At 32.1% G+C, this 25,734-nt stretch overlaps 1 protein-coding gene across 4 annotated transcripts in view; it reads right to left on the minus strand.

Annotated features, from left to right (window-relative positions):
* LOC132702983 (E3 ubiquitin-protein ligase HECW2) overlaps window positions 1–18,648 on the minus strand; it is a 153,853-nt gene extending 135,205 nt beyond the window's left edge. For 2 of the 4 annotated variants that reach the window (XM_060671949.1, XM_060671948.1), the window contains exon 1: window positions 18,076–18,648. In XM_060671949.1, the coding sequence (XP_060527932.1) occupies window positions 18,076–18,343 (268 nt within the window). In that variant the 5' untranslated portion in view covers window positions 18,344–18,648. Of the gene's footprint in view, window positions 1–6,791; window positions 6,947–10,604; window positions 10,775–18,075 lie in introns of those variants that run through there. The other 2 variants (XM_060671952.1, XM_060671950.1) reach the window with 2 other exon arrangements.
* Window positions 18,649–25,734: the final 7,086 nt, after the last annotated feature.

Consider the following 25,734-nt stretch of genomic DNA (forward strand, 5'->3'; position numbering starts at 1 on the left):
ATGCTCGTGTTATTTGAGAGTTTTTACTGTAGTCCGCTAATGCCAACTGTATGAGGTATAAACAACATTGCCGTCTTCAAAAATTATTTGTTCTGCTACCGTGGCTATTTAATAAAACTAGGTTATCCAAAAAAATATCTATGTAAAAAAAAATCATTTAGTATTTTCTTCATCGCCAGGTAAATAATATATGTGGTTGTCATAGCCATCTGGATGCAATTTTCAAAATTAAAGAAATAAAAAGAAGATTTGGAAAACCGGCCTGCATTAAATTACCTTTTTAATTCAAATAAAAAAAAATGGTCCACCTTTGAAATGCCAAACTTGCAGCCGTTTCCGCTTAAACCATAAATGCTCAAACCATTAACTTCATAGTGTCCAAAAATTTCCCGATTGACCTGGTATATTGAGCATCCAAATTTCAAACCCCTGTCTCGCGTCACCCGGTATAAATATCTAGGTACTATACAGAAACAATGAACGCTCCGGTACAACGTAACAGAAGAATAAAAAAGTACGCCGCGAACTTAAGCGGATAAGTAACATTAAAATGTCACACAAGACATGTCCCGGATACTTTGTATTATATTCTCTCCGCTCTTTACTAGCAAAATTGTGTAACAGTTATAAGACCGCTTCCTGTTTGTTACATAAAAAAACTACTACCATGGTAACAATGACTTATCATTATTCCAGTTTCAAATTCATACACACACAGTCACGAATATCTGCGATAGAAGAAATTAAAAATTTTACTCCGATACTATTCTGGGCATTAAGTATGTCTCGCACGTTTTGGGTTTAGTTTTTTATTAATATTAGCGTTGGATATCAACGCTGTTGGGCATCAAAATGTTGAATGTTATTTTCATGTAGTGTAGCTATTCTTGAAAAAAGACAAAATTTTACTCTCCATTGGCTAAAAATTTCTCTGGAAACCAAAAACCCAAATTCTTGAAATCGAGCAATGTTGAAAGTCCTCTCAACAATAAAAGTCAGCAATTTTATCCCATTCTCCATAACATATTTTGATTTTGAAAGTCAACTGTCCAAAAGCTTGCTCAAAACCATTGCAAATTCTAATCTAATATAGGATCGATGAACAAGTATACAAGTATAAATTTGCGAGATATATTTTTTTCATTGTCACTGTTGTCAAAAATATATCAACATAATAGCAATAATACGTTCTATTAAACACACATAATATACATATACATTTATACGTAACTTTAAAAGAATTTCTGCACTTTTTTGTCTTGACTGATATCTTCATAATAAAAAAGTTACAGTAAATGTTATCGAGTTAAATTAAACGTACGGTACTTTTCTTTAAATACAAAATACAATATGACATACTAAAATTTCGAAAACAATGCTGTCACGGTTGGTGATGTATTAAATTAGCACACAACTATTTACTGTAGAATACTTTGGTGCTTTCGTTTAATGGTCTAATAAAGTAAAAACAATCTATATATGTGTGTCCGGAAAAATGTTCATGAAAAACTGTCCACGGCGTTTATAGTGTGAAAACGGTAAAAGCTGCATGCTAGCTAAATTACAGAAAGATTGCATATCTTTACAAAAATTATAGAATTTTGGAAATATCCGGAAAATTGAAATTTCAAAAACCTTTTTAATATTTGCAGGTGGTAATTGGGAAGAAATCAAAATTTAAAACAATCAATCCAGATCACTTTTATTATATATCTAAATTTTCTTAAATAGCATTAGCAAAACATCACGAATACGTTCACTGCGAAAATTGAACAACGTCAGTCAATATACCCTCAGTGTTTTAGATCTACCGAAAACGATCGATTTTCCCAACCCGTGACTAAAGTCGAAAGCTCAAGACACTCTTTAACGAAACAAGTATCTTTACTGATACTTTGTGCACGTCTTATTTATTATTAAATTTAGTATTTATACATGCATACTTATAGTAAAAAAAATATATATATACTACTTCACTTACATCTATAAAGTTATCTATGTAAATAATCTTTTTTCAAATCACAACCTAAAAATATCCATTATGCCATTTACAAAATGTACTGGTGTATGATAAGTTGGTATTGATAAGTTATTAACTCTAGTTTCATGTTGGTTTTTCCTTTGACAGTTTTGGAATTTTAAGTGAAAACTACATCAAATTGCTATTCACTTGTTGCCGTCTAATTTGAAGAGTGGTCATTTTTTACAACAATAAACCGATATGATGACTTATTTAACAGAAAAATACAAAGGCAAAAGAAATAAAAAGACAAAAATTAAATTAAATACTTACTAACTACAAATTATTTTCTTAACCACTTTACGGTCATTTAAAGAGGTCGTAGATTAGGACCGGAAATACTCGTTAATGGTGAAAATGCTTAAATTAGTACCAGGGAATTAGTTTGCGCTTTAATGAGCCACGTTAGTCGTTTCGAATAAAATTTACCCATACACCTACAGTTTTTCCTCAAGCGAAATATATTTTATAACTTCATTGGAAATATTAAAGAATTTTTACTAAGACGACGCCAAAATCACAAGATTCACAAATTCACAAAACTATAATAAAAATATTCCTAATTTACGCTTCGGGTGATCACAATAAAACATTGAATTCAAAAACATTCACTATCCCTGCTCTAGGCAGTAATTTGATCACACCATTAAAGAAGCAACTAGTTGATGATTTAAGGAAAATATTATACAATATTTTACCGTCTCTCACCTGCTAACTTTTGAACAGTTTGGTATAATGAGATGAAATTTGGGATGGTATTATATGAGACAATTTGTTACTGAAAATGACACTTTTCATAAGTCAAAATGACACGGCTTGGAATAATTTCATTTATTTTAGTAGGTCATATGAAGGTCTTTTTATGCTTAATTCAAACATCAATTTTCACCGCATTCGCTTTCAAATGGCGAATAATATTGTTTTAACAAGACTATTATTATTACTATTAATAGCATTAATTTATTTTTTGATTATTTTTTAAATCCTGCAACCTAACTTAGTTGTAAGTTACAATAATTTTGGTTAAATAAAAAATACAAAACTGGTTAGTTAGTATCAGAAAAACTACATAAATAAAAATAAGAATTGCGAAAAGTAGAAATAAAAAGCATAAGTTTATCTAAAATACTTACCGCCAAAAGCTACGTTACCAATAAAATCAAATAAAATCGCTCGCATTTAAACATAAATTGTGATTTTGACTTATGAAAATGTCATTTTCAGTAAAAAAAAAACTCACAATTGTTTCATATAAAACCTTCCTAAATTTCATATATCAAACAGTTCAAAAGTTAGAATTCTTAAAAAATATGTTTTCTACTCTCTACTATGAAATACCCAACTATGCACTGATCAAGCGTGCGCAAAGTACCACTTTGAAATTTTAAATGTTGCATAATGTATTATTTGCGTACCTATACTGGTCCAAGAAAGACCCTTTGCACTTATGACATCGTGGTAAATTTGTTATTACTTTGAAGTTAGCATTAAATATGAGAACAAGAATTTTAAGCAAATTTAGAGCAAAAAATTGCTCCAATTTTTTCACAATTTACAACAAATTAACTTAAAATTCAAAGTGCTGAAATCCTGATTTTGGAGCAAAATTTGAAACAAAATAATTAGATAACACATTGTAAAAAAATCTATTGCGATGTTATTTTTGCAAGTATTGTATATAGTATTGAGTATAGTATAACGGAATACCAAACCAAAAAGGATAGAGCGTATGGAAAATATGAAAGGAATCCAAACGACAAATAATTTAAACATTATAGAACAGGCAATTAAGTTCCTGGGACTTTTATTGGGTTTTTCAGCTATAACTAGCTAGCCGGAAATCTGTCTATTAAAACGAAAATCGTTTCAAGATACTAAAAAATCGCAAAAGCTACCAAGTTAATGTTGAAATATTCCGTGAAAATGTCAAAAAATTCTGAATATATCTAATGTTATAAATTGAAATATTTCAACATAGTAGTAAACAGTGAAATTTCAACAGACTACCCAGTAAAATAATTTCTTTAATTCTAATTCAAACAAGCAAATAAACCAGATAAAAAAATACTAAAATTAATAATAAATAAGTACGCGCACTATAGGCACCAATACAGCTGCCAAATCCCTTGCCGAATGTCATTTTTTCATTATTAAACAAACAATAGATAACAAAACTCAACTTCACAGGTTATTGATTTTACATTGCATTTGCTTCTTGTCCGTATAAAAGAGGGTAGTTTTGTTCAAACAAAACAAAACTCATCTTTATTACAATCGTTTAAACTATATTGAAAGGACACATTTATTTTGCGGTGTATACGCTACAAAAATAATTCGGGCCCGTGAATTAACGCGAAAAATTTAACGGCAAACAATATCCTACATTAAATCGTGCGAAATGACACTGAATGATATTAAATATCAGAGGTTGAAGTAAGGTTGAAATATTTGAGCCATTGCAGTAAAATAAAGATCAATGTTGCCAGCGAATTTACACAAAATATTAAAAAAGGAATTATGATGCAGAGGGCGGAAAAGCTAATATCCCAAATTTAAAATTCAAACTAACAAGTAAATAAATAAGATATATATAATTATCATTAATAAAACTGCCAAATTCTTTAGCGAATGCCAAAAGTTAAAATGTCAAAACATTCTGAAAATATCAAATCTGATTGGTCGAAATATTTTAGGCGTTGTGGTAAAATAAAAATCAATGATGACAGCGTGATTAAAAGAATTATTTAAAAAATAATTTTGGTACATTGGCAAAAAAAGCAATATTCTAAACCCTACTCAACTAAAGGTCAAAACACTTTAAAAGTATCAACGCTGATGGGTGGAAAGATTTTAGCCGTTGCCATAAAATAACACTCGATGTTGCCAGCGAATTTACACAAAATATTAAAAAAGTAATTTTGATGCCATTGACAAAAAAACAAAATCGCCAATTCTAATTCAACCAAGCAAGTAAAATAAATAAGATATAAATACTAATCATTAATATAATTGCCAAATGCTTTAGCGAAGGTTTTTTTTTATTATTAAATAAGCGAATATTGTTGGGAATACTCTCCTCTGAATTCGTTTTTTTTTGTAATATTTTTTTTACGAATTGTATAACCAAACCAAAAATATTCAAACAAAACAGTTAGGAGGATAAAGAAGGAACGAAGATGATCAATAATCGAAACAATCTAGCAAAACAAAAATTGATATGATGGTAAAGAAACACAAAAGCCCCAAGTAAAGATCAAAGTGTAGAAATATTCTAGCCGAGGTAGTACAATAAAAAACAATATTGACAGCGTGATTAAACAGAATATTGAATAAGGAATTTTGGTGGGTTGGCAAAAAAACACAACACACAATCCTCAACTCGCCTTATTTAAACGCCAAAATATGCCCTTAAAAATAATAAATCTCAGAGGTCGAAATATTTGAGCAGCATTGTAGTAAAATAACGATTAAAGTTAACAGAATGTTGGAACAGGAATTTTCGTGCTTTGACAAACAAAAAGCAAAATCGTCAACTTATTTAAAAAAAAAAAAAAGTCTAGCTAAGCCCAAGCCCAACTAACAGATAGGTTGCAGTACAAATTAGTATAATAGTTATAGAAGCATTGGATGAAATAATTACATCACGAAACATAACCTAAAATCTAACCTAACATAAGCATTAACTCTCATACAAAAGAAGAAAAGAGGAAAAGACTGAAATTTATAATTATGGTTAATAACGTTTTCACTTTACTGATATAATACGAAAAAAAGTCCAAATCGAGTCGAGTATTGTATTCGGAGCACATCGAGACAATATGCGAAAATTTTAAAATATGTGTTCTTGGCGTGGAAACAAAGAATGAAGGGCAACAAACAAATTTAGTCTATATAATATGACAGCGCAATCAAACAATTCGTGAAATAATGATAATCATGACGATCTCAACCAAATCCGCATTAAATACATAACAAAAACTTGTGCTGATTTTTTTCCAGGCTATTAATGTGACAATTGTGACCACACTACTCACTCTAACTTCGAGCTGAGTTATGAGTTATATATTATTATTATATCTGCATTGTTAAAGTCTCTAGTGCAAAGTTGCTTTATGAGGCATATGCGAGTACCTTACTAACATGAGGAACACAGGATAGTATGAGAACAGGAGAGAGTTTTATCAAAAAGATGGTAGTCATATTTAACACCTACACCCATAGTGGTAAAAGACACTGCTTTGCACTTGGCTATATTATTAAGCTGCAAGTTACTGAAAACTACGCTGAACATTACGTCAATCCTCTAAGCACTGGATTTTTTAAAAACTTTCAACGCATTTAAAACATTCTGAAAATATCAAATCTGTTAGGTCGAAATATTTTAACTGTTGTAGTAAAATAAAAATCAATGTTGCGATTGAAGAGAATCTCGAAAAACAACAAACAAAATCCATAACTTCAATTCAAACAAGCAAATAAATACATTAATTCAATTAATTAATGAATTCAATCAATTCAATAGCTGCCAAATAAAACTCATTAATTATGGGCTATAACTTTGTATGTAATTGTTTTTTTAAAATGTTGACAGAACAGATTAATTTGCCGATTAACTCTACACAAATAATTCTAAAATTTATAAACGACACAACCCTTTTCCGCGCGGCTTAGTCCCACGTACGCACAATTTCATTCATGCCTCCATCAATCAACCAGAGACCGTCGTTTAATTGGATCCTCGCAAAAACCATAACGGCAAACAATGTCTTACCTTAAATCGTGCGAAATCACCGAACCCCGACACTAAATAATTGCCCGCCAATGATACGTGTATACCCACGTCAATTCGAAAAAAAAATGTAAAGTTCACTTTACTGCGCAAAACGATAATTCGAAAAATAACCTTCTTGAAACTTCTGTGGTGCCCAGAAGCAATGAATAAGCCGGTTTCAAATTTACAACTGAAGGCGTGTGCTATTCCACGGATAAAGTGGGGAACATGAAAGAATGATGACGATGAGAGGGGAATCGCGACCGCTAGGGGAGCGGCGGGTTTCATTCATAATATTTGAGCGCCTACTATTAATAAGACAAACCGTAAAACCTTATCGGCAGGCAGATAATGCCGGTAATTCGGGCGTAACATTTTCAAAAGTGTCGCGCCTAGATGCGACGACAATTTAATGAGAACGTAACGTTGTTCAGATTTTTACAAAATATTTACTTTATACTGGGCGATTGATCGTCGGTAGGTTAGACGTTTAGCGGAGACCCGAAAATACACTGGCCAGTTAAGTTAACGCACCACTAAATTATTTTCAATTTTATTTTTAAATTGATACAAAAATGAAAACATTTATTTTTATTATAACCTGTCATAGTACATACATTCCAAATTTATACAGTTGTTTTTTTAATCAGGTCTGTTTATCTCATTTTTATATGGTTCGAATTCAGGTAAATAACATACATCAGTTTTACTAATTACAAAACATCTGGATTCCTCCTGCGTCGCTTATTGTTGAATCCAACTTGTTGATGTTTCGCTAATTATCCTGTTGGCTTCTCCAGAGCTTAAATGAAACTGACTCACATTGTTTCGGATGACTGATTCATACACTGGCGAAATTTTATGTCCGGTTTCGTGATTGTGTTCGATAACTGCTGATGAGTTTATTTGTCGTAGTCTTAAGGCTCTTTTATGTTTCATGTCTGTGAGCCTGGTTGTCTCTCCTATATAGTCTTTGCCGCATATGCATGGAATGTTGTAAACTCATGGTGTCTCAAACAAAATTTTGTCTTTGATAGATCGAAATATTCTGTTTACAGAGTTTGCAACATTCCATGCATATGTGGCAATGAATACATAGGAGAGACAACTAGACATGAAACATGAAAGAGCCTTAATACTACGGCAAATAAACTCATCATAAGTTGCGGAAAACAACACGAAAACAGACATAAAATTTTATTCGATACAACTAACATTCTTGCGTGCAATCAATTCTTCTACCAATGAAAAATTCCAGAATCTATAGAAATCAAAGCAATCACACAATCTTATCCGCGACTACACGACCACGACCTTTCATCACTATGGGAATCAGTCATCCGAGACATTTCCTTTAGCTCCGCCCGCCTCTAACAATATATAAGCAAGTACAGAGTAAAATGCTAGCCGGTTTCATTTAAGCTCTGAAGAAGCTAACAACATGATTGGCGAAACGTCAACAAGTTCCATTCAACAACAACTGACGTAAGAATCCAAAAGTTTCGTAAATAGTATTACAGTAACCTGTAGAAGTTGCTTTGAAAAAAAATAGTTTTTTGTAAGTTTTATTGGAAGAGGGATGGAACTTTCGAAGAATTGGACAGAGATTTGGTATATCGCATAAATCCGTTTCCAGTATGACGTGACATCGTGCTTAGTTTATATAGGATTCCTAGATTTTTAAGAAATTTGGATCCTTCAAGAAATCTTAACAGTTCCATGCTTAAATTAAACAGAAAGGCGAACGTTTTCATACAGTCAACAGTAACACTCTGGGAACGTTCGGAATTCTGTTTAATCAAAACAACAATTAAGATTTCTTCAAAGATCCAAGTTGCTTAAAAATCTAGTAACTTATTCTTTATTTCCATACCGGTTAAACAATGCTATAGAGAAACCTGAACAAAAGCTATTTTGTTTCTTGCCTAGATTCTGAAACTGAAATACCACGTTTCGCCAAAATATCACTTGGCATCTTCAGAGGCCGCGCGTCCATGTCACTCGTACGTGTCCGTACTTAAACTGTCCGCATTTAAACAGTTTAAGTGCGGGCACGTACGAGTGACATGGACGCGCGATATTTTGGCGAAACGTCAGGCGAATGATCCTACTCCAGGGTCAAACAACCAACGGATGAACACCCGGATTACCACCAATACACATAGTTCCATCCGTGAAGAACTAAAACAAAACATATATATATATATATATATATATATATATATATATATATATATATATATATATATATATATATATATATATATATATATATATATATATACATATATATATATATATATATATATATATATATATATATATATATATATATATATATATATATATATATATATATCATTTTCAACCAATAAGACCTAGCGACGTACAAAAAACAAGGCGGCTGACAGTTCGACAAACTTCAGTTTAGATATAGCAATTTCACAGCAGTCAATTATGGGTTATGGTCAATTTTAGTTGGAATTACACCTAGTTTTATAACCTTGTTTTATATGCATCCGTGTTCATATTGCCTGTTGCTTAACAAATAAAAATATCAGGTTGAGTTAAGATAACGTATTCTAATAATAGTATTAGTTGGTCTTTCAACACGCTTCAAATTGTATTGGTAAATAGTAGAATTTGAACCGGTTTCAAGTTTCGATAAACTATCCTAGGAAGAATGCAGCTGAAAACTGATTAAATTCACACGGCATCTAATAAATTGGCTTTTTAGCAAAACATTACATTACACAACAGAAAATGGCACCATGCTGGAAATCTATGTAGTAATTCAAGTATAAATAAGAAATATTTAATCATTTAACAAAATAAACAAATAACGATATGTTGAAACGTTTTGAAAATATGTTGAACCGCTTTTTGTTATTTGCTAGAAATGTCTATCATCTAGATTTAGAACAACATGGCAAATATTTTTTAAATACACTAACGGACTAATTTTACACACATTGGAAGTTTGAATCGACATGGAGCCCACTAAAATCGAAAAAATAGACTGTGACATCACGATGTACTATTGTCACAAAAACAGGAAGATATATCTTATATAAAGTAAAGTATAACGTACAGTGAAGTCCTCAACCTTAAAAGAATATTAAGAGTTTAGTTCAGCAATTCCCAGACATGTGATATTCAATGAGCTCTGGGTAAACTTCAGGTTCCCATGATGGTCTTTTTACAAAAAAAAAAAAAATATGTAGACTCCAACTAAAAAAAAGTTTATGATGTTTTGACTCAAGTTTAAAACTAACGCAAGAAGCTTCGCAAATTTTATATTTAACTTTTCGACGCATTACCAATATGTTTTGGGTATCCCTAGACGATGGTCAGGTTTAATTATTCAACCAAATGAATTGTGCTAAAAGTGTTGAATATTTTTAATTGAAATTTTCACTATTTCATTTGCTCTGACATGAGAGTTGTTAAATATTTTCTACTATCGCTATGGTAAAATAACAATTTTAGACGTTTCTTTTGCAATGATTTTTTTGTGTAAAAAAAATAATAAATAATTTCCCAACTTTCAAAATTAAATATAATTTCAATAAATTAAATATGTCGAAAAATTGGGTTTCATTCACAGCTTACTATATTAAAAAATTAAATGAGCATGTCCACAGCTGCGGAAGAAAGTGGGGTGGTGCAGCTACATCTTATGACACCTAGTACAAGCTAATACCAAAACAACTCCCCGGACCGTGTATCGTGTATTCTTTAAGAAAAAAACTTAAACCATTAAATGGCCGGCCATTCATACTTTTAACCGCGTTAAATCGCAACGGCCTTCACCTGAGCACGGGTGCGATGAATTAAATCCGGTTTCGCAACAGGATTAACCGTTTTCCTTTCATCCATACAATTGCACGTTAGATGACTTTACGTTGAAGCCATCGCCTAAATAAATGCTCAATCGTTGCAGACATCACTTACCGTTTTACCAGAAAAATGGTTGTCCTTACCTGCAATAAAAAAGTATATCTTAAAACTTTAAAAGGACTAACAAAATATTTAAATACACAAAATAGAGGGAAGTGAATTTTGCGGGATATATTTATAGGAAAAAAAGCTTTACGGGGTGTTCAATATTTAACGAGATTTTCTCCAGTACTTTTAAATCAAAGTTCCTATAAACGGGTGGTGGACTAAAAACAGGGAGTCAAAATTTTTATTTGTATGGGACGCTACCTACATGTGTATTCTCATGACCCACCACTCTTTGTAAGACCCTGTAATATATTTTTGGTAAAAAAAAAAATGAATTCCTCATTTTTAGGCTTCCATAAATGTTTTCACGATGACTGGTGATAATGGAGAATCGACAGCTGTTCCCGACGTTTGTTCAAAAAAGTTCTCGGATTTTAATATATCTGAAATAATGTTGAGAGTTTCAGAGATACTGATATTGGTAAAGAGGAATTCTACGTCGAAACTGGACAGAATATCCTGTGGATCTAATGTAATGCATTTTAAGTGTTAAATGAAATGAAAGGAATTAAATACGAAACTACTAGTTTTCACTTTAAAGGGTAGAAGCTAGATATTTTGAGGAACCAATGGTGCTGACAATAGGTCGAAGGGGTAATCCTGGTTTGAGAATGTTAGGGAGTCTGTAAAAAAGATGAATTTTAGAAGCATGAAGGGTGACTTTTTCACAGATTCTGGTAGAGAAGAATTAATAACAGATTCAAGGTTGCATTCCATAGATGACGTAGGATCTTTCTTTTTTTCGATGAAAGATTGTCATATTAATTCGGTATAACATTTTTCCATTCAGTGTACAAGACTTGTATATTGCACTCTAATGGGATATTGACAAACATTGATGCACTTGAAAGAGTTCAGCATACATTTTTGAGATCATGTGCATATAAGTTGGTCGTCAGATTGCAGTACATTGCCACGTCTCAACAAAGTAGAGTTCAAATTGGAGTAGAATTTGTTTTTAAACTGGTGCATGGAATGATTGAATGTCCCGATCTGTTGGGCAGGTTAAGTTTTCATGTTCCTTATCTAAATCTTAGATACCAATATACTTTTTGAGTTTAATATAGCAGATTTATGAATTAGACATAGATTTACTGTTACATTTTGATTACGAGTTACTTAACTTTTTACACATTTACAACTACATTTTTACTTATTTATTAATTAATTTTTATGTAATAGGTTAACAGAATCATTTCAATCATGGGACAACAATTTTTCAAAGAAACTTCCACAGGCTACTCCAATACTATTTACAAATCTTCTGGATTCCTCCTGCGTCGGTTTTTGCTTAGTCGAAATTGCTGACGTTGAACCAATCATCCTGTTGACTTCTTCAGAGCCAACAGGATGTCAGTTAATTCAGAAATCCAGAAGATTTGTAATTAATTTTGCAGGTCCAATATACAGTGAAAATATAAACAGTATAAAAAATTATTATAAGTACGGCAAAATTTTTATTTTGAAATTTAAATAACGTATTCTTAAATCAAAACCTATCTTAATATGACAGCTTGTTATAAGGAATTAATAATTTTGATGTAGAGAATAAATGTACTTTTTGAAATTACATAAAAATTTACAATTTTTGCCGATTTGTCAAAAACGGGTGGACTAAAACATAAAGTGTGTTACATCATTGTAATCGGAATAAGATATTCTATTAAACACATACATTATATATAGGGTGTTCCATTAAAAAAACATGGTGTAGGCTTATAAGTCAGAAAAATGATAGTGTTTTGTTTTATATGTCACTTGGAAAAACTTGGCTACTAACCTACATTTGATATTTTAGTTTACCTTGATATCTCTAAAAACAAAAAAGTTACAGCTAATTAAAATGTTATCAAGATAAATTGAACGCACGGTACAGTTAAAAATGTCAACACTCCGTGACACTCAATCTTACTTTCTACACATTCTATTCAAAACATTGCTCAGAGCCTGGTTGGAAAAGGATTTTCTATAGAATCAAGTTTCCACACACCTTATATGCGCATATGGAATTCTAAAATCCAACAATCAACAAGTTTATAAAAAAAATGTTGAAAAGCATCTTTCCTTGGATCTTCCAAAGATGAAATTCCAAATCTCTGTAACAGTAAACAGAGTCATTTTGAAACCCTATGGAGGATATATGTGATCTATTTTAGAATCAGAATAACTTTAAGGAACATCTTTGACGTCTTGACAAGTTTAGACGAGTTATAGATAGCATAAAAAAGGCAAAAGGGTAGTTTTGAAGCATATGTGCAAAATGTTTTTCTAGTAAGTTCCAGCGTTCTATATGATCAACAAAGCTCAGTTTTGGATCAAAAATAAACACCAGATCCTTGGTGAATTCATGTCTCTCTAACAAAATTACTTTAACGAAACAATCATAAACAACAGGATTGGTTTTTTCTTCTAAAAGTTATAGTTTAATATTTGCGATAATTAAGTAATTAGTATTAGTAGACTGAAATAAATCGGCAATATATGGCACCAAATTTGATGCCAGATATTGAAATTGTTGATGTTGACGTTGAATTCTCCTCAAACCCATAATAAATAGACTGTGCTAGAGAATCCAAATAAAAAGCAAACAGTTTAAGTTCATGACCAAAACCTATTTTGTTAAGCATTGACATTACAGTCTCGAGTTAGTCGTTTATTAACCACTCGCTCAGCTGCGCTCACTCGTGACTAAAATTACCTTTATCTAACTTGTTGCACTATTGAAGTACAATTGAATAATATGTAAATAATATTGTGTGATATTAGAAATCTCCTATTAATTTAGAACAAATATGATCCTTTCTTCCATATATACTTTATTTTAAAAAATATTTGTTATTTGCTAACGTAGTTAATACGGAGATATTTTGTAAAGTGATGTACCACCACCTTCCACTAATTCTAATTAACGTTAAATTTAAACTTGTAACAAAATAAACAATTAATGTTATGTTGTCAATTAACCACTTCCTAATTGAGTAGTCAAATTCGATTAAAATGTTATAAATAACATCTTGCAATTGTAGAGTGTCATCGTTTGTATCGAGAGTGAATTAGTTTATGATGTCCTATTTATCTATAACCCTCTTCAAGGAATACCCCGACACCATACTCGATTCGGGGAATCCCAATAAAAATATCGACTCCATTTAGTTTTCAGAAAGACCCGACGGCGAGGTAAAGTATAAAATAAATAAATATAAATAAATAAAAAATATAAATTCAACTGTATTTCAATTGTATTTGACACGAATAAATTTGACCGGTCAATCCTACAAGGCTACCTGCGAATAATTTTTTTTATTTGCTAGAAATGTCTATCAGTAGATTTAGAACAACATGCGAAATATTTTTTAAATTAACTAACGGAATAAGTTTACACATATTCGAAGTTTGAATCGATTCGCTAAAATCGACAAAACCGACTGTGACATCGCGATGCACAATTGCCACGCAAACGAGGTTAAAATGCATAACCTATAAGTTTATAATTATATATTTAACTTTTCGACACTTTACCAATATTTTTTTGGATATCCCCAGTTTTCAGGGCAACACTTTTTTGACTTTGAGAAAATAAAACTTTGAGACAAAAAAAAAACGAAAATATTGAATATTGTTACTTGAAATTTTCACAATTTCTTTTCATAATATTCCGTTCAAATACCGGGCACTGGTTGAAATTCTTAAAAATCTTTTACAGCACAAAAACGTGCTTTAAGATATATCCAGTCTGATATGAAAGACATATAGAAAAAATCAACTATCAAACAGGCGCGTTTCAAACAGCTTTGCTTCCAGTCCGAAATCGAATCGAACGTGCAGACTAGCACGCAGAAATATCCTTGAGAACGTCTCAACAATAATGGTTTCGCGTCGAAAGGGATTCGTTTATCCTGCACGACTTCCTTTGATTATCATTGACACCCATTCCGTTAAATGCATACGAATCGATTTAAAGACGTCACGGAATTATTTTTTGGAATACAGTCGAACTTCGATAAGTCGAACTGCGATTTGACACATGAAAATTTCGAGTTATCAAGACTTTGAGTTATCAATAAAAACTACAAATGCATGTACTTTTTTGTGAATGAACATTTATTCATTCATTTTTAAAAATACATACAAGCTTTAAACTCGATTTCTATTTGGATTTGGTCTTCACTCTTTTCTTTCAGGCGTTCACTTAGGAAAATCAAGGGAATCTCATATTCTTCTTCCCATTCAGAATACTGACCAAAACCGGCTTTTTTAAAATAATTGGAAATTGTTTCAGGCTTAACGTCGATATTCCATGCGGTAGTTACATCGTCAACACAATCCATTAGTGTAATGTTATTGTTTTTGTTTTCTTCGAAACGTTCCATTGCGGTGATGACTGAATGTTTTGTTTTTCAAAATTGTAGACACTGTACTTGCCGAAATCCCATACTTCACAGCTACATCTTTATTTTTTGAGCCACTTTCCACTTCTTTTATAACCTTGAATTTTTGATCAACAAAGCTTTTAAGGTACGTTTTGATGACATATCAACAAATGCAAAAATCCAAAAATGTCTTTAATATAATGTGTAAATCGAATAGGGACAGTATTTTTCACTTAGTATTAACTAGTAAGTCATACACGTGAACTTAGCAAGCACAGAAACTGAACTGCTTGCATACATACGTTAAAAAGACAGGTTAAGATCGGTCGTAATTAGGGGGTTCCCGGGAAAATTCGACTTATCGAAGTTGGCACCAAATGTTTCGTTCGAGTTATCGAGATATTCGAGTAATCAAAACAAACTAACACGCATTTCCTATTTTTGACGCTATTGCCAACTAATTTGGTTCGACTTATCAAAAATTCGAGTTATCGAAGTTCGACTGTATTTAGTTTCGGCGTATTTCGTTTTTCTTTGCCGCTATTAAAGATACGAAATAAGATATAAATATTTAATTTTTAGAATTTTGTTTTTTTTTTAGTTTTTTTTAATGCGAGGGAGATACATTGATATATTGAACTTTAAAGCTGGGTGTTAGTGTTTCCAAATTGAGATTATAGTTACTATGCGCTTTGCGCTTTCTAAAAATGAAAGAATTATTATTCTCAACGTGTTCAAAGCTCTTCGCCACCAAAACTCAATATTCTGAGTTGCAACACTACTTAAAATGTGTTCGAATATGACTGTCAATGTATACATACGGACTTGTGCATGAGTCTCAATCAGATCACCAAACAGAAGTATGGCAAGAAAAGAAACTAAATAAATGAAGACAAAAAAACTAGAATAAAGACAGTGGATTATGAACAACTAAGCAAGCGGGTTGAACATGTAATTAAAATAGGAGAGACGGAATATGGGAAGCTGGTAACATTATATAAAACGCTGTAGTGTGGTTTAATATTTCAATACACTTTAGTTTGACTACTAAAATTTACGAATGAAGTTGTATGGTAAATGGCATAATAATATTTATTACAATTTATATATGTATTTTAATATTATTCTTAATTCTATATAAGTTTTTGTTTACTCTACTTAATATCTTAATAATTTATATCTAAATGATCTGTCCATATCTATAATTACGTATAATTATTCTAACAAAAAAAATCGTTTAGTAACAGCACTGTCATATTACTTTTATTCTCCAAACCTATCTTTCTATTGTATGCAAATTACAGTGGCCCTAACTGACGAATGTGTAGGTCTTAAAAACTGAAATACGGAAAACCATAATTGCAATTTATCTAAACTTTATTTTATTACTTTTTGGCACTAACAACCAAAGCATATCATTAGTAAAAAATAATGAAATAAGTTGATATAAGACTTTTGATTTTTAATATTTTAAAGACAATTTGAAGACAAAATAGAAGTGCAGGTATTGAAACTTTTAAAATTTAAATCAAATTTAGAGAAACAGAAAAACATAGGAAGCCTAAACAAAAATAATAATAATAATAATAATAATAATACTAATAATAACAATAATGATTCTGTTTCGTTACATATTTTACAAAAAAAATGCAATTTGAAAATAAAAACAGGATTGCCACCAACCCTGTAAACCAAAAAAATATAATGGGGAGGGAAAAAGTCTGATGTGAATGTCACGTGAATTGGTGGGAATTATAAGCCTTTAATTCGTTTAAGTTTCTTTTTTGAGACACTATTTTCTCGGAAAAATACCACAACAGTAGAACATAAAACGAATCCAAAAATATTGATTAAAACAAAACATTTGGAGAATAAAATAAGCAGATAACTAAGTTTAATACATAATGGAGGATGGATAGTTTACTTTGCTCTTTTTATATGCATCATGTTTGCAATTTGTTGTTGACCAGCCCCTAACAGCTTAAAATTTCATATAGACACCTTAAAAACTCATATCATATATAATTTTGGGCAAATTTTTGTTGATTTGGTTTTATGAATTAGTTTTAGTTAGTCTTGCTTTTTGCATTAGTTGGATTATTTTGGATTTTGCAGTACATAATATTAATCTAAACTGCACTGAGACTCTCCAATAATAATTATTTTTCGTAATCTTAGATTGGGGATAATATAATATACTTATATTCTGTGAAATTAATATACTTAATTATATAATAATAAATTGATATTTGATATATCACCGTGATTTCGGAGAGAATTCAACGTGAAATTCAATAATTAATTTAAATCAAAAATGAATCTATATCACTTTTCTTAAATATGAAACCACTGCTTTAAATTTGAAATAAATTACTAGAGCCCAAACGAGAGAGATCATGACAAACTGAAGTTTATATTAATTTTAAATTATTTTTGTGATTTGTGGGTATTATGCGGTATTATAAAAAACAATTGTGCAGCATCGGAATCTATAAAAAATGCTTAAATTGAAATGTGAATTACTACATACCCATAGCTTACGGTTACAAAGTTTTCAACGAACAAGATACCTCTGCAGGTTAGGTATCCCAACTGTGCAACAATTATATCTTTAAAATTATTGTATGAACTAGATTATCATTTATACAAAACATGTTATGTAATTAAAGGTTTCTTTATGTGGTTAGATCTAATTAACTAGTGCTTCTCACAATAATTATGTCCCAATCCTAACTGCAACTGCATCAAAATGAAATGCATATAATTATCCTAGCAAAACGGCAGAAGTTTAGGTATGGAATACTCAAATTTCATTTTCAAGAACTACTTTCTAAGTATATCTAGTAGTATGAAGAGTAAACAAATTTTTAATTGGTGGTAACAAAAATTTCATCCTTTCTACTTACCTTGGTAACATAAGGCGATGAAGTCTCCTATATTATCTTTGTTTATGTGCCACCGAAGTAACCATCTACCATTATCCAGTTCTTTTGCATTTAAAACATTTTCCCCCCGACCCGTCAAATCTAAATTTTGTTGAGATGTACTTGGAAATTCCAAGCAGTTTTCTGCAGCCTCCAATAAATTTTCATTACAACCACAAATATCTGGATTAATATCCAATAAATTTAATTCTCCTTCAGAAGATTCTTTATCTGCATTTGATTCTTCCATTTTACGCTTGCATATTTCTTCATTTCAAAGATTATACCGGAGACTACATCCTAGAGGATAGGTTGTCATAGAAACAGACTTTGTGGCGCCTACATTTTAGGATATTTCGTTATTTGAATTTTTGCCCATTGAAGGTTGAGTGGTTTGTCCCACTTTTTGTATACAAGTATACATTGTTAATTCGGTTAATTTATGCAAATTATTTTAATCCCGAACGAAACCACACAAAATGTACGTGAAATTTAATATGTTTACTAAATAAATACGTTCAATGCACCAAATGACAACAAACATTCAAAACAATTCTTTTTTGCTTTAAACCACAGAATAATTGACATGTGCTCACAGCTGTTCTCATTTAGCCTTCGAAAAATATCCTTATCCTGGACCTGTAAAGAAGAAGAATAATTACATCGGCGATTTATTCTGCTAGTTAAGCGCAAGCAATGACGCCACCTATCCTAGCCTTCATCTGTTACGTGTTACTAATATTTTCGCTGTTAATACACAAAATTTCTTTTGAAACGCAAATGCCCATTAAGAGAATGTAACAAATTCATACATCATTAAATTTAATTTTGAGAGTGGGTGTTAATCTTGTGTACATTATACCTACGCTAACAATTTCATGCTAGTAATAAAACTCGCTTTGCTCGAGCTAAATAGAACTCGTGATTAAAATGGTGTTTATCAAACTTATTGCGTAATATACTATTTTATATGAGAATTTCTTGTGTTGCATATAGTTGCAGCAGAGTATATATCCGGCGTAGAAAGTTTATTTTCTTCGAGCCATTAAATTAATAAATATTCATATTTTCATTAAAATTTTTCTCTTTTTTTGATTCTATGTACACATTGAAATTTCAAGTTTTTTGTTAAATTATTTTTTTAAACTTTAGAATAGATATAAATATTTTAAATTTTTAAGTACATCAATTTGTATATGACCTTTTTCGAAGGTTTTTTAATATGAGATTATGATAAAATTATTTTTTGAGACAAAGTTATTTAACATTCTCCATTGCAAATTTCCCTCACTTTTCTAACACACCGGGTCCATCCTCTTCAGCATCGAGGTCACTTTAACTTTTCCTGTAGGTTATTGCATTTTTTATTTATTGTTTGCTGATTATTTTTGCTTAATACCTACCTATCTGGCTTCCGAAATATTAATTATGTCCCTTGAAATCAATGATTCGGACGTGACACACAAAAAGAATCAAATTACAGTTGTTTCAAATGAAACAAGCTAGTGGTTAAGCAAAGTCGGTTTCAGACCAGATTTCCGTACATAACCTCAAACCTTAAAACCGTACAAGCAGCTAGACTCCCGGCGGTTTTGAATTTTGAGGTTCCTTAAGAAATTCTGCTCTGGGATCAGCTTTGCTTATCTACTTAACCCGTATATTATCAAAAGTTGTGAAGGTTAATCAAATTTACTTTTAAATAATTTATATTTAGTCGTAAGTTATATTCTATGTTATATTATTTATGATATTTTCTTCATCATATGTTCCACTGTGTTAAGTTTGGTGTAACCCTGATAAGTTTTAAATCACAGTCAATCAAATTATCTTCTTTATCTTTAAATGACAATGACGATTTATAAATATTATGTACAATTTAAATAAAATTAGTAGTACAAAATTAATAAATTAAGTCATTTAAGAACTATGTGTCATTAATTAGTCAGTGCGGGCGAAATTTAGCACTTTAAATTTAATTATTTCAATCAATCAAGGACGGTGGATCTGACAAGAAAAACGGAAGATGTGACTTTTGCATAGAAATGACAAAACCATCCAAAAAACTATTCACCTGAAAAAATGTAATTTTGTTGAAAAAATTGTATTCACTGACGGCCGCAACCGCTAGAAATAAAAAGAAGTGTTGGACATTTCGCATTTGAAAGGATTTAGGTAATATAAAAAGAAGACTTTTTCATGAAAATTTTATCACTGGTTGACCTTTATGACGCATTTTCGTATAAGGTGTTTTTCTTTGAGCGTATAGGCGATTGCTTTACAGTTCTTTTGCTATTTTGTTTATCTGGATCTCCACTGCTACTGTCACTTTCCAATCATGACTACTTTTGATTATAAATAAAAATGATCATGAGGATGATATCGATAGGAGAAAGACGACCTATAAATAAAAAATTATGTTTATTAAGTATATATAGCTAAAAAAGAATCGGGGTCAATAAATACTAACTTAACATTTTTTACTTATTTAAAAAATAAAATAAAAATTAATTTGAGCCATGAACACACATATACTTAGGCTTAACTCATACACAGCATACAAAACAAACGTGCTTTTAGTGCGCACTTAAAAACAAAAATTAAGTTTAAGTCGTTCCGGTAAATTCCGGTTACTGGTAAAATCGACAATCAAAAAAAAAATCTATACATTATTAAAAAAAAATGTACCCAAATTTCTGTACATAATTTGCAGAGCAGTTCTTGGCGTAAACTCGACGTCATTTTGAATAATTGATAAACCGTTAATCAGTTTTTTTTATCGCCGAAATTTTGAGATATCTGTTTAGAAACATTAACCAAGAATATTCGATTCAACCTATTCTTACTATTTACAAATCTTCTGGATTCCTCTTGCCTCGGTTGTTGTTGACTCGAACATCTTTTTCAGAGCTGAACTGAAGAAACCAACAGAATGATTGGCGAAACGTCAGCAACTCAGAATAAATCCAGAAGATTTGTAACTATTACAGTAACCTGTGGAAGTTTCTTTGAAGAATTACCTATTTTTCTTACAACCAAATATATGAACCCGTAAATTAAAAGCAAAATAAACAAAGTCTGTTTTACATTTATCGGAACATGAGACTTGCTAACTTTTATGGGCACAAACCCGATATGCTTAAAAATCCACCTGCAGCAAACTGGAACATTTAAATATCACTTAATTTTGAATTATTGACTAGCTTCAAATTAGCGAACCACCGCCAACTTATATACTATACAGTTTAACTCCAAACATGAATAATATGAACTACCATATCTTTAACTTTTAGATGTGTGAATTTTTAATGCTTCGGAACTGGTAAGATGATATTCAGTCTACGATTTTTTAACCCGTTTCGTTGATAATTGCTTGGTATTTTCGCCAAAGCTACAGGAAAATTTGTTTTAACATTGCAACGACGAAAAAACTGATCGAAATATAATTGCAAAATTTTTGACAGCCGATTCGAAAACAGCCACTACAAAATGCATCAGATAAGCCGTTACTTCTATTCCGATATACCCTTAAAAATGAAACCAGAAATCTCAGAGAAGCTATTTAAACATCAAATAACTCATAATTTTAACAGATTACTTCTTGAGTACTTCACATTGTTCATTTGTGAATAGATAGATGACCGATTTGTCTGGTGTCCTTTGGCTATAATGCGATGTTTCAACAAAATAATCATACAACAAAACAATCATTTGGTTAGACCTAAATTCGCATAAAAACTTATTAGCTTAAGCATGATACACTTCATTTAGTGAAAACATTGTAAGCACAGTTTCCTATCCGAAAGTATTTCAATGTATTATTGTAAAACTAAGTACTACCAAAAATGTTGAGAGGGCCATCGGTATAAAATATTTTTAAAATGGAATTTCAATAAATTGCCTTTATCGATATTGGATAATATTTGATAGCAACACGATGATAATATAGTATATATTCTACTCTACTTTCTACGCCAGCCGAACGCAAGGTGCCACTTTAAAACGTTAGCTTCATCAAACACTGTTCAGTCAGGTCACACGTCACTCAGTGAATGTATTCGTGATTCTTTGAAAATGATTGAAAATGTACCCAAAAACAAATTAATACTTGTAGGAAGCTTGATAAACTTTTATTATGTAACAAGTTTGATAAACGATACTTTAGTCACGAGTTTGTTTCAGTGCACAGATCACAAATTAGACTGAGTAAACAACAATGCTGTTTTTCATTCATTTGCCGTGTTTTAAAACTGTCTCTAGACCAAAATTGTTTTTTATTGTTTAAGGTTATGTCTCACTTTATAACATATACCTCAATTTCGGACATTTTAATAAGGCTCTAGCAAAAGAACCAAAAATAAAATTGACATAACATCAAAATCAGATTAATTTTTTTCATTCGGTCAATATACTCCCTAGGGGAGGTAGGGATCTACATTTTATTGATGAATGATTCAGATCAAAAAGATTAATGGGGCATAAATAATGAAACGTAACTATTTACTAAGTCATTCTTATAACTACTAATATAATATAGAAAATCTCGTTTTCAACCAATGGCCGCGTTGAGCACACCTCAACATTGGGTGATCGGTTCTTTGATACTAATTGTGTGAACCTTTCTACTTGTTTTGAGCTAGATGCAAACGGTTTGATTAACGGTCCTCATTTTCTCAAGTATTCAATAATATCGCTTAATTTAGACATTGTTCATTGACAGGCGATTCAAACCTTAAGAGACTAGGATGTAGAAAATGGTGTTTATAAATATGGTATTACAGACCCTTTAGTAGAAATTTAAAAACATTTAATCGATTCTCATGTTGCAAAGTAGAGACAATGAGATATGAGAAAATGGTTAAAGAAATAGTCAAACAATTAATAAATATAAACAAAAATATTTTGTTGTCATATAAATACTAGATAATATCAGTTATCAGTATAATGCCTCCAGATCGCAAAAATTGATGCGCCGAAGACGATGTTGACATTTTCGTGGCTAAGCTGCACTTTGCGCCATTTTCTTTCTTTTCCATACCTATTCTTTTCTTAACTCTTTTATGCCTAAAGACTTAAAGGGATCTGGCCATATTTTGATAAAATACTGCTGTAAAAATGCCGCAATCAAACTTATTGATGATCTGTCAACGGCGCGAGGTCATTGGTTAAGTTAAAGAAAAAAATTCGTAGATGCTTCATAAGTTCCTTCATAGGGCCTCAATATTTCCAGTGCCTATATGGGTTAAAATGCGCTTCCGTGTGCAAAGTTAAAGTGCCTTTAAACAGTTGAAATGGCTGAATACAGCAAAGTACCTGTGTTGAACAATCCACATGGCCGCTGACATTTCGTCAATTCGAGAGGTTTTAGTTTAGATTTAGCACATTTACGGCAGTTCCGCGTGGGGTTGCTAGTCCCCCATCGGACGCCTCCCCAGGTGGCGGATAGGGGAATGCCTCTCAAGATATGGGTGGTACCGGTGAAATGAAATAGCCGGGGCGGACCAAAACTATATTGGTGAAAGGCAGCAGTTTCATCAAAATCGGGTTATGGCGTGAGAACGGTGTAGTACCGAACACCAGGAGGCGACAAGCAACAGTTCAGCGAACTCGGCTTGTGTACTGCGGTATAGAAAAGGAATGGAACCCTTACTATACAAAAACTTCCAAAACCTCTTAATGGCTGACGAAAACAAAGACACGGCCCTCAGTCCGGGGCACCTCTTAGATGAGGAGAGGGTGCTAAGAATCCCCCCGTCGTCGACTACTAAGAGCAATAACAATGAACAATGAACATTCATTCCCAAGATTGATATCTTGGGAATGAATGAAGTCAGGTGGCCTGGATCTGGTAAACAGACAACTGATAGTGGCGTCATTTACTACTCCGGAGGAACAGATGCTTTTCACCGATACAGAACTGCCATACTTGTCAGCAAGGACATAGACAAATCAGTTATAGAGTTTATACACTTCAACGATCGAGTTACTCTCCTAAAATTACAAACTACTCACCGAAACCTGAACATAATACAAATATACGCCCAGACAAACGACAAAAGTGATGCAGAAGTAGAAGAATTTTACTCAGTACTAGAGGAGGCGATGAAACACGCGAAGAAAGGTGAAATCAATATGGTCATAGGAGATTTCAACGCAAAAGTCGGTTTCGGAAAGGAGAATGATGTTCTAGGTCACCACGGGTTAGGTGAACGGAATACCAGAGGAGATAGACTTGTTCAGTTTTGTACAGAGTCAGGCATGTTCATTGCTAATACATTTTTTAAACAACACCCTAGGAGATTATATACTTGGAAGTCTCCTGTTGATAATGCAGGTCATATTATAAGAAATCAAATCGATTTCATACTGGTAGGACAAGAGCTGAAGAAATACGTGCAAACGGTAAAAACATATCCTGGCGCAGACGTTAATAGTGACCATAATCCGGTAGTTATGGACTTTCTAATGAGACGGTTCAAGAAGATCAGTAGGCCTCAGCCGATTCGTAAAATCAACACCAGGAAACTGTTGACACCAATTGTACACACCCAAGTAAGTGACAAGATCAAATGTGAAATGGCAAAAATCCGAAATGAGGAACAACTGGATATAGAAGAAACCTGGAATAGAATAAAATCTTCAATAACACAAATACAGGTTGATGACATCGGATATCCTGAAGCCAATATGAAGAAAGAATGGATGACCCCTGAAATCCTAGAACTCATGAATGAGAGAAGAGCTCACAAGGCAAATCAAACATTATATGCCAAACTGAACAGAAAGGTCAGAATCGAGTGTGGGATTAGGGTCAACGGGAAAATAATCAACATCAGATATGCCGACGACACCGTTGTGCTGGCCGAGAATGCGCAGGACCTGCAGAATGGATCACATAGTGCGATATAGCGAAAACGTTGGCCTCCTCATAAACACTACAAAAACTAAGGTCATTGCATTTACCAAGACACCTGTTCAGGTTCGTCTAAATGTTGATGGTGCTGCTACAAATATTTGGGGAGCATCATAAATGATCAATGTGATCCAAGAAAAACATTCTTGAATATGAGACGACTTTTCGTAAGATCAGATTTGAGCATGGAGCTCAGGGTACTCATGGTCAGATGCTATGCTTTCTGCGTTTTTCTGTACGGATGTGAGAATTGGACCCTAAACCCATCACTAGAAGAGAAAATAGATGCATTTGAAATGTACATTTACCGTCGTAAATGTACATTTACCGTCATATACTATACATGGGTCCAAAGAGTAACAAACGTAGAAGTTCTCAATCGCATGAGAAAACAAAAAGAACTTATGCTTACCATCAAAGAAAGAAAAACTCGTTATATTGGGCACATAATGCGAGGTGAAAAGTATGAATTTCTGCGCCTAATCATAGAAGGCAAAGTCCAAGGCAAAAGGTTGGTCGGCAGGCGCCAAAACTCTTGGTTGAAAGACATTCGACCATGGTTTGGTTGCTCATCGCTCGACATCTTCTGTATGGCCGTATCTAGACCCACGTTAGCTATTTGTATCGCCAACCTTCGAAAGGAGACGGCACCATAAGGAGAAGAAGATTTACGGCAGTATTTCTCAAAATATACTAAGAACTCGTTAAATGTTCCGGAAAAGGTAATGTGT

Source organism: Cylas formicarius, unplaced genomic scaffold, assembly GCF_029955315.1.
Source record: "Cylas formicarius isolate icCylForm1 unplaced genomic scaffold, icCylForm1.1 PGA_scaffold_6__28_contigs__length_40554024, whole genome shotgun sequence".
NCBI classification, from domain to species: Eukaryota; Metazoa; Arthropoda; class Insecta; order Coleoptera; family Brentidae; genus Cylas; species Cylas formicarius.